Source organism: Octopus bimaculoides, chromosome 2, assembly GCF_046866305.1.
Source record: "Octopus bimaculoides isolate indiv1 chromosome 2, ASM4686630v1, whole genome shotgun sequence".
Classification (NCBI taxonomy): domain Eukaryota; kingdom Metazoa; phylum Mollusca; class Cephalopoda; order Octopoda; family Octopodidae; genus Octopus; species Octopus bimaculoides.
In genome coordinates, this window is record NC_142929.1 from 71368786 (window position 1) to 71380322 (window position 11537).

An 11537-nucleotide genomic window follows, 5' to 3' on the forward strand; every position below is an offset into this window, starting at 1 on the left:
CTTCCTGGGGGATACAAAGTGATATTAATATACAGGTGTGGCTATGTGGTGAGAGGCTTGGTTCTGGGTTCAGTCCCACTGTATAGCATTTTGAGCAAGTGTCTTTTACTATAGCTTTGGGCCAACCAGAGCCTTGTAAGTGGATTTGATAAATGGAAACTGAAAGAAACCCATCATATATATATATTATATGTATATATATATATATATATATATATATATATATATATATATATATATATATATATATATCTGTGTGTGTGTGTGTATATATATAAAATGGAACAAGAATGTAACAGGCGACAACAAAACATTCGGACAGTTAGACAATACCCTTCCTGTTGCCAAACCTTACCTGTTCCTATTTTCCCATGGCCAAACAACTGGAAACAAACAACATTGTTTATATGATGGAGTTTCTCGCTTGCAACTGTCACAAGATGTCAAGACAAAGGTACATACAAATACACACACACACACGCACACACAACAGGCTTCTTTCAGTTTCCATCTACCAAATCCACTCACAAGTCTTTGGTCGGCCTTGGGCTATAGTAGAAGGCAATTACCCAAGGTGCTGCATTGTGGGACTGAACCCAAAACCACCTAGTTGGGAAGCAAGCTTCTCAACTACACAGCCATGCCTGTACCAATAACATTGTAAACCAAGTATTGTAAATCTTGATAGATCATTATTCAATCAGTATTACATAATCAGTTTTAAATGAAGAACCTCGGTGTACTTTCACTTATGACACTGATATAGTAAACAATCAGAAAAACCACAAGCTGTTGATGTTCTGAGAAATATGTGTGATCTTTAAACAAACTTGTACCTGTATTGACCTATAACTATTGAATCAATTTATTGATTGTTTAAGTGATTTCCTAGATATTAGCTGTTCATATGAGTAACAACTTGTCATCTGCATCTCCTCTCACTTTCTCCCTATATCTGTCATTCTACTAATTTGATACCACTAACAGTAGTTCTCTCTCTCTCTCTCCCTCTCTCTCTCTCTCTAATACACACACAAATAAATACAAATTCACACATCGTACATTCTTTGTCACTACACTTACCAAAGATTAAATTCATTCTGTCTATCTGTCTTCATTATATCACCCTTCATTCTTCCTTAACCTTTTGCACATACAATCTTAGATGCCTCACATCAAATCTGCAAGAACATAATGCCATGAACAGAGATCTCAGGAACATCCTTCAATGAGATTAACACAAAGACAGTCATACTCCTTGTAAAAAAAGGAACATCTGCAAGGTCACTACAGATCTCTCCTGGTGAATGCATCCCTTCAGTAAAGACTGTATCACAAAGACTGGTTATAAAATACTTTATCGCCACACTAATTCTTAATTTTCTATGCAGAGGAGATGACTTGTGGTACTTAAGACAGAGCATGCAATTTTGAAAGTTAAAGCCATATAATTGATGTAAGGTACACTGGTGTCCTCAGTAATGCTGGTAGCATGAAAAGTCACTCAGTACACACTACAAAGTGGTTGGCATTGGGAAGGGCATCCAGCCATAGAAACCATGCCAGAACTAACACTGGAACTGAACACATTCCTTCAGCTCACCAGATCCTGTCAAACCATCCAATACATGCCAGCTTAGAAAATGGACATTAGGTAATAATAATGATGATGGTGATTCACCCTCTTTCCCAACTGTGTCTCATAAAACCAGAAGATTTAAAACCAAATTTGTTATTTGCATTCATGCTGGAAACATCACTACTGCCATAAAGCTCCAGTGAGCCCTACAATAGAGTAATACGAGGTGGTATCAAAAGGTTCCCAGACTAGTGATGTTTAATAAAAAAAATAACTTATTTACCTAAATTTTAACATCATCTCCTTTGAAATAGTCACCTTGCGCAGCAATACATCAGTCCCAGCATTCCTACCACTTTTGGAATCTGGTCTGGAAGTTATTTTCCATAAGCAAGTCAAGGATCTTCTGAAATTCACTCTGGATCTCGATAAGTTTTAAAAGGGTGGCCTTTGAGCTGCATTTTCATCTTGGGGAATAGATGGAAGTCTGCAGGTGCTAAATCTGACAAATAAGGCTTGCACAGAAGTGATACATGCTGTTTTTTTGTGAGAAACTTACAAGTGAGGGGAACTCGGTGACAGGGTGCATTGTCATTGTAAAGAATCCAATTCTTTGCACTCCACAGATCTGGCTGCTTTCACCAAATATCCTCCTTCAAATGCTTCAAAACATCACAAAAGAACTCTCAATTGATGGTCTGAGCCTGGGGGACAAATTCTTGATGCATAATACCACATTTCCAGGGATGACGCTCATGGCAGGTCTTCCAGATTGCTCATAATCTTCTAGGGTCATCCTTCCGCCTTTGAAGCACCCGTACCACTTGAAACATTGCCTTACAACCCATTGCTTCATCACTGTAAGCTTGCTGAAGCATGCTCAATGTCTTTGTAGCAGATTTCCCAAGTTTAATGCAAAATTTTTTCCTGTCCATGATTAAATCACAAACTACAGCATACATGTGAACACAAAAGCACAAATTTCATAAATTGCAAAGTAAACACAACAATGTCGCTTGGCACACTGCCTCATGAAGATCACTGCTAGCTCTCACTGCACATGCAACTGTGTACTACCATCTATTTGCATGCTACAGAACTAGTCCAAAAACTTTTTGATCTCACCTCATACTATCATATCTGAGATGGTTTTACTGCTGCGCATGTTCAGCCTCTATCACATCCATTGAAAGACCACTTGACAGATAAGCATAAAGTCACTTACAAAATTATTCCAACTTCTAATCCATGTACATACTATGTCCTCTTGTTGTCTTACCTACCTCTACTACAATGACTGAAACAAGTAATAGAGTAATGAGTTGCAGGATATGACTTTCCAATTCATCATTAGTTCTTGTTGTTGTTTTAGGAAGCAGTTCCTGGTTGAAAAGTGGCCAGCTTAATTGATGTGTAATATTCATTTTTGATATTTGTACAGAAATTGATTGAGCATTTCTCCTTTCTTTTTTTCTTCCAGTCAGCCTACTTTGCTTGTATGTTCAATGGATCATGGAAAGAATCTGATGAATCTGTCATAAATATTGATATTGTTGATCCCAATATTGATGTCGATGGTAAGTCTGCATTAGTTGAACTAAAGCTGGCCAATGGTATGGGTAAAAACACACACACATAAATATCAAAAGTTGTTGGCTGATCTAAGAGAAGTGAATGTGTTATAGAAAAATATTATATAATCAAATGAGACATACAGAATTTGTAGTTAGTTATCTTTGCTTGAAGTCAGTTACATTTGTCATATTCATCTACAGCCAATTGTACACATCATAAACTGTCATTGATTTGCTTATTACATAGCTACTTATAATTAGCATGTCTAAAATGAGTAAAAGAGTAAGTTAATCTTAGTTCAGTCATTTTTCTTCTCTTATCTTTTCAGCTCTCAACATTACCCTTGGCTCATTCTACAATGACAATGTACTGATCAGACCAACGCAAGTGGTCAGTATACTTGCTGCTGCACGGTTACTGCAACTGGTAAGATTCCAAAACTTTTCAACTTTAGCATAACTGCCAGAACAAGAAAATGGATGGCTGATCTAATGGTAACGAGTTCAAACTTGGTATACCCTGCTAGTCAAGGTGTAATAGGAAATGGGGGCTATATCCACCTGATGGCTAAGTTGTTAGGGATATGGGATGACAGCTAGCTCTACAAATATTCTTTCTTGCAATTTGTATGTTCTGCATATACATGTACCTTTTTTTTTATTCTTTTACTTGTTTCAGTCATTGAACTGTGGCCATGCTAGGGCACTGCCTAAAAGGGTTTTGGTTAAAAATCGACCTCAGGACTTATGTTTTTATTCTTTAAGTTTGATACTTATTCTGTTGGTCTCTTTTAATGAACTGCTAAGTTACAGGGATTTCAACAAACCAACACCAGTTGTAAATCCATGAAGGAGGGGGTTGTCAAACACAGACACAAAGACACACACTCAGACATATATAGGTGCATGTGTGTATAGACACACACACACACACACATTTATATAAAGTGAAGTTCCATACAGTTTCCATCTATTAAATTCACTCACAAGGTGTCTGCAGTGAGACAGAACCTAAAGCCACATTGTTACAAAGCAAGCTTCTTAATCACACAGCCATTTTCTTAAACCTTAATCAGTTACAAATTTTAAAAACTTTTTTTATGTTAATATGGATTAGGTGGATCATAATTGAGATATTTGCAAGAATTTGATAGAATTTCCTATAACCTTTTAGTAACCATCAGCAAACATAGAAAAATTAATGTAAAACGAGACTTGATAAAACACGTCACCATAATTCTGCTGAGGGAAGAATGTAAAGTTTGGGATAAAACTGATGTGTGCCTTTAAATGCCAGTATCACCATCAAGTAAGAGAAGGAGAGTCAATTACTTCATTACTTGATCTTTTAACATTCAGATTACTCAAGCAAATGTAGAAAACTATAACTGGTATTTCATCAGTTACAATGACAAAGGTTCCAGTTGACCCGATCAACAGAACAGCATGTTCATGAAATTAATGTGTAAGTGGCTGAGCATTCCACAGACATGCATACCCTTAATGCAGTTCTCAGGAAGATTCAGCATGACACAGAATATGACAAGGCTGGCTTCTTGAAATACAGGTACTATTCATTTTTGCAAGTTGAGTGGACTGGAGCAACATGAAATAAAGTGTCTTGCTGAAGGACACAACAGGCCACCAGGAATCAAATTCACAATCTTACAACTATGAGCTGAATAACCTAACCACTAAGGCATGCACTTCATGAAATTTTATTCACATTGTTTTGAATTAATCATGCATTATCTCATAGCTTCAAGATTTAGAAGATGCAATTGTTTATTTTAAGAATGACACTGTAGGGTAGATTTCAGAGGCTGATTTGAACATAAAACAGGCAGAACATTTATGCCAGATATCAGGGCAGTTTAAATGCCAGAAGGCTGTGGTAGTGAAGCTAGCTAATGTTAATGAAATATCAGATTGATATTTCACTTCTGAATCAGATCCTACAGGGATGATGAAGTAAACACCTGCAACTTAGTGGTAAGAATTTTACTTCCCAACCACATGGTTCTGGGTTCAGTCCCACTGTGTAGCACCTTAGGCAAGCGGCTCCTACTATAGCCAGGCTGACCAGCCTCATGTGTGGTTTTGGTAGATGGAAACTGAAAGAAGCCCATATGTGTGTGTTTTATCAGTCTTTAAGAAATAAGTACTGGGAGTTGATTCACTTGACTAAAAATTCTTCCTGACAGCGCCCCACCAGCATGCCCACAGTCTAATGACTGAAACAAGTGAAAGAATAAAAATGGTGTCATTTATTTGCAGTCATCTGCAGCAACATGACTGGGCTCTTCATTGTTTGATAGTCAGGGAGATTGTTACCTCACTTAGAAACTGGTAACTTAGTGCCATGAAGGGCATCTGGTCATAGAAGATCCTGCCTCAATTTAGCCTTGTGTAATACATGGAAGCATGGAAAAGTAGATATTAGAACCATTATTTTTATATCAAATGCTCTCTTCAGTTTGCTTGGCTGACACAAAGGTTTCACACCGACTTCAAAGTTGAAAAACGTTAATTAAAGCTAGTTAGTTATAGAAAAAAAGTCAATTACTTGGGCATTATGGAAAAGTTCTAGTTTATGAAAAATATCCCCATGTATGCTTGTGTGGAAAAATAAAGTATACAATTAAAAGATTCAATAACTATCTCACCTCCAATACACAAATGTGCTTTGTCAGTTGTCAAAAAGTCAATATTTTAACATTTGTATTTATTTGTAAAAGAAAATATTTAATTAACCAGTTAATTCTACTACTTCAACAGGAAGACCTTATCCAACAATGTGAGTCAATTATGAAAGATTCTATTAGGTAAGTGACACATTTTCCATCTTCTTTCAATAATAATAATATAAATTTAAATGGAGGTTAAAAAAACCACCTTAATGGATAGAAAATATCCAATGAATTACTGGTTTTGTTGTGAATAGTAATATTCTTAAAATAATAGGTTTAAATATAAATCTTGGTTTATAAATATTCAAATTAAAATCCAGAAAATGGAGAAGTAGCATTAATATAATTCATTAACTACAAAAATTCAGCATGTTCACTTACAGCTGTTTCGATCTTTGCCCAAAAGAATTAAATTCCAGTAATTAAACCATATTATTGGGCAAAATCTTGTCAGAGGAGTAAAAAATACATATCATTAGGTTATTACATGTTTAGGTAAAATCAAAACAACTTAAAGTGAACATGTTGAATTTTTGCAGTTAATAGATTATATTAATGCTACTTCTCCATTTTCTGGATTTTGATAATAATAATAATCCTTTCTACTGTAGACACAAGGCCGCGAGGGGGGGGGGGATAGACAATTACATCAACCTCAGTGCATAACTGGTACTTATTTCATCGACCCCGAAAGGATGAAAGGCAAAGTCGACCTTGGCAGAATTTGAATTCAGAATGTAAAGACAGACAAAATGAATAATAATAATGATGGTGATGATGATGGTGGTGGTGGTGGTGGTGGTGGTGATGGTGATGGTGATGATGATGATGGTGATGGTGATGGTGATGATGATGATCCATGACACTTAACACCTAATTAACCAGAACAAGTAAGATCAAGAGCTCTGAGAAGTAAAATATAATAATAATAATAATAATAATAGTAATAATGAATCTATTGTAAACAGTGCTCAGGTGCACTACAACTTGTTGGAAAAGAGGAGACAGAAAGTAAACAACAATAAGTCAAATAGAGAAAGGCAAGAATGATAACCAAAAGTGCATGCAAGGTACACATAGCTGCTTGTTCTTTTCCAGTTCATTTTTGATAATTCACTCATCATCATCATTGTTGTTTAACATCCGCTTTCCATGCTAGCATGGGTTGGACGATTTGACTGAGGACTGGTGGACCAGGAGGCGACACCAGGCTCCAATCTGATTTGGCAGAGTTCCTACAGCTGGATGCCCTTCCTAACGCCAACCACTCCGGGAGTGTAGTGGGTGCTTTTACGTGCCACCGGCACGAGGGCCAGTCAGGCGGGTACTGGCAACGGCCATTCAATAAAAAAAAAACAAGACAAAATATGTCTTTATTATTGGTTGATTGATTTTAATACCAAGTAACTAGGATTATCAAGGAATTAATGAAAAATTAATCTAGTTTTTACACCAAAAATATAACATTATCCATTCACTGAAGATAAAAATTTATATTAATATACACACTGGAAGAAGCCTGAGATTAAATACCAATCTGTACCACATTATAATGTGTAAACAAGTGTGGGACAGCACTAGGTTTAATATTCTATCTCAGGGAAACCCCACAAGGGGACTTGTATGTTATAAACATAATGATTCACTCAGAATACCAGTGGATCACCAGATACAGATGTTTGAACCTGATTTGGTCCCCTCAGTGGCAAATACCCACAAACGTTCTGAATTAAGCCAAAAATGCTTGTTCTGATATAGAAATCAATAAACAAAACATTTACTGATTTGTGTGAAAGCTAGTCAGGCTAGAACTATGAAACTTTAAGAGAAAATGTAAGGGGGCCAGCTGGTAGAATCATTAGCACACTGGGCAAAATGCTTAGTGGTATTTTGTCTGCTTTTACATTCTGAGTTCAAATTCCTCTGAGGTCGACTTTACCTTCCATCCCTTTTGAGATCACTAAAATAAGTACCAGTTGAAAACTGGGTCAATATAATTGATTTATCCCCTTCCCCAAAATTGCTGGCCTTGTGCCAAATTTTGAAACCAATATTAATAGAAGATATGACTTGAATTTTATCTTCAGTTTGAAAGTTTATTTTGTAATTGTTCTGTTCTGTTTGTCTGTAGTGCCACAACAGTCTGTAAATATTACATGGGAGCTACTATGTATGGCGCCTTGGATGTAGAATCTCAATGCTTGCAATGGCTACAAAGAAACTTACTTTCTCTGCGAGAAATTGATTTGCTCAAAGACATTAGGTGAGTGTCACTATTCATTGTCATTTAAAATGAAAAATAATAATAATTTCTTTCTGTCCACGAGCTAACAAAATTTAACAGTTCCATGCTTTTTGTTTTTATTTGCTGAATCTGGAGAAAGCAGAAGAGCCCCTGACTGAACCTTGCTGCCCTTCTGAGGCTGGTGGGGTTCATGGTGTTAATGTTGCATTTAAACTTTTGCAGGTCAACAACTGCAGAAAAGACATAAGCAGGGAGAAGATTCCAGTGGGCTGATCTATGTAGCTATTCATGTATCACCCATCTACCGATCCATTGGTTCATCAAGATACCTCCTCTCTCTCTATTTCTCTCTCTCTCTCTCTCTCTCTCTCTCTCTCTGTATATATATATATATATATATATATATATATATAGAGAGAGAAAAAAATTAAGGTACTCAGAAACCTGGATGTTTGTACATTTACAGATTTTTATTAATGTCACATATTAAATGAAGCGCTTTTCACCTAGTCGTGTAGGTTTTTCAAATTGTTTTTCAAAACAATTTGAAAAACCTACACTACTAGGTGAAAAGCGATTCATTTAATATGTGACATTAATAAAAATCTGTAAATGTACAAACATCCAGGTTTCTGAGTACCTTAATTTTTTCCTATATAATTTCTGTACATCCAAACCTCCAAACCTTCAAATATATATATATATATATATATCTTTGTATGTATGTGTAGGAATGTGCATTTGTGTCTCTATCTATTTTTTTAACATTTGAGTTTGGGTTGGAGAGGGAGAAGCAGTGCCCATGACTTTTACCAGCCCTTTGAGACTAGTGAGACTGATGCCATTAAAGTTCTGTTTAATTTGTTGAAGGTTAACACTAGCCAGAAAGACATGAGCTTGGAGGAGATTCCAGAGGGATTATGTTCTGGAGAGGATGGACTGAGTATAATAGTGCAGGGAAAGTTGGATTAGCTGCACCAAGAGTGATCAGAGGTGGAATGACGAGTGTGTTAAAGGTACCTGAGTGGTGCTCCATATATAATGCTAGCAAAAGTGAGTTTTAAGGAAATTCTATGCAGTCATAAAGGGGCAAATTGGCAGAGTTGTTGGTGCATTAGATAGAATGCTTTGTGGTTTGTGATCCGAGTTCAAATTCCACCAAAGTCAACTTTACCTTTCATCCTTTTTTATCATCATCATCATCGTTTAACGTCCGCTTTCCATGCTAGCATGGGTTGGACGATTTGACTGAGGACTGGTGAGCCAGATGGCTACATCAGGCTCCAATCTGTCTTTTCACGTGCCACTGGTAACGATCATGCTCAAATGGTGCTATTTACATGCCACCTGCATGGAAGCCAGACAACTGGTGCTCTGGCAACGATCACGCTTGGACGGTGCTCTTAGTGATCCACTGGTACAGGTGCCATCACGATTTCGCTTTCGCTTGCCCCAACAGGTCTTCGCAAGCCGAGTTTAGTGTTCAATGAAAGAGACATTGGCAAGGGTGCCAGTCTACAAATTTAGTTCGATTTCGATTTCACTTGCCTCAGCAGGTCTTCGCAAACAAAGTTTAGTGTCCAATGAAGGAATGTTACGCATAAGTGGGCTGGCTACATCCCTGGCAGAGGCCTTGGATTTTGGTCTCACTTGGCTTGCTGGGTCTTCTGATCAGTAAAAGGCACCACTGCAACAGTGAATTGGCAGAACTGGTAGAGAGTTGGGCAAGATGCAATGCAGTGTCTGTTCTGGTTCTTCACATTCTGACATCAGTATCTATAATGACACTGGGACCAAGTTATATTGGTTCTAAGGTGATGGTTTTTTTCTTGGACACCACTGATGGTGTGGAGAAAGGAAACTTGTATGCATGGACAACTGTCAATCTTCCATGAAAAAGGAAGAACTTACCTAGGCTTAAACATATAGTTGCAAATGAGGTCACACAATTTGCTAAAAATAGCAGCATTCAAATCACAATCTAACAGCCTTATAGGAAAGTTGGTTATACATCATTAGATGTATACCTGACTTTACTATATAAAATTAAAGAATATAACGGAACGCTGAACTCCAGACTATCAACTTATACAACATTTTATTCAGTTGGTAAATATATACATCTTTGGCTCTTGTTGTTACAGCTTCTGTGTGTGTGAGCATAGTCGTTTGGACGTTGTTATGTAGATGTAAGCGAGCTGTCGAGTGTAAGTCCGAAAGATGGAGAGTGACAGCTAAACATGTAAAGAGACTGTCTCCAGAGTTGGGTGTTGGAGACACTGCTTGACACGTCCATGCTCTATTGCTGGCCAGCAAGAAAGAGAATGAATTGAGCGGGAACGCTTGCTTGTTTAATTCCACGCATGCGCACGGCGTTACTACAGCCTTATAAAAGGAAGGATGTTTTGATAATGTAGTTTTAGATATATTGTTTAAAAAAAAAAAAAGGGCTGGATGGTCACATCCAGAACGTCTTTTATCAGAGATCTATATAATCAGAGTGGAGGCGCAATGGCCCAGTGGTTAGGGCAATGGACTCGCGGTCATAGGATCGCGGTTTCGATTCCCAGACCGGGCGTTGTGAGTGTTTATTGAGCAAAAACACCTAAAGTTCCCCGAGGCTCCAGCAGGGGATGGTGGCAAATCCTGCTGTACTCTTTCACCACAAATTTCTCTCACTCTTACTTCCTGTTTCTGTTGTGTCTGTAATTCAAAAGGTCAGCCTTGTCACATTGTGTCACGCTGAATCTCCCCGAGAACTACGTTAAGGGTACACGTGTCTGTGGAGTGCTCAGCCACTTGCACGTTAATTTCGCGAGTAGGCTGTTCCGCTGATCGGATCAACTGGAACCCTCGGCGACGGAGTGCCAACAACAATATAATCAGAACTTGAGATTAAACAACAGCTTGTATTTTGGGATTTATTTGCAATGAGCTAAGCTTTTGAGAGTTTAAGTGGTAGAATGGATTTAAAACCTGGTTGAATGAGTGTGAACTGGAAAGATGGATGTAAAACATGGTAGAATGAATGTAAAGTATGGTAGACTAGCTGTGAAATGTGGTAGAATTGATGCAAAAACAGTAAAGAAAATATCTCTTTGACATTTTTTATTATTATTCGTTCTGTTGTCTTTCAGTTGTGAATTGATGGAAAAGATCGTTGGTTCACCCAATCTTTGTGTCCTACAAGTTGAATTAGATGTATATACATTAGTGAAAAAGGTGAGTATATTCTTTTCTTTTATTTGTTTCAGTCATTTGACTGCGGCCATGCTGGAGCACTGCCTTTAGTCAAGCAAATCGACCCCAGGACTTAATTTTTGTAAGCCTAGTACTTATTCTATCGGTCTTTCTTGCCGACTGAACCGCTAAGTGACTGAGACGTAAACACACCAGCATTGGATGTCAAGCGATGTTGGGGGGACAAATACAGACACACAGACATACAC

The 11537-nt window shown here is 37.5% G+C and overlaps 1 protein-coding gene across 1 annotated transcript in view; it reads left to right on the top strand.

Moving 5' to 3' along the window:
* LOC106883468 (germ cell-less protein-like 1) overlaps positions 1-11537 on the top strand; it is a 49585-nt gene that overhangs the window by 16740 nt on the left and 21308 nt on the right. Inside the window, exons 3-7 of the mRNA XM_052978260.2 lie at positions 3060-3156; positions 3483-3580; positions 5932-5978; positions 7975-8106; positions 11226-11310. Of these exons, the coding sequence (XP_052834220.1) occupies positions 3060-3156; positions 3483-3580; positions 5932-5978; positions 7975-8106; positions 11226-11310 (459 nt within the window). The remainder of the gene's footprint in view (positions 1-3059; positions 3157-3482; positions 3581-5931; positions 5979-7974; positions 8107-11225; positions 11311-11537) is intronic.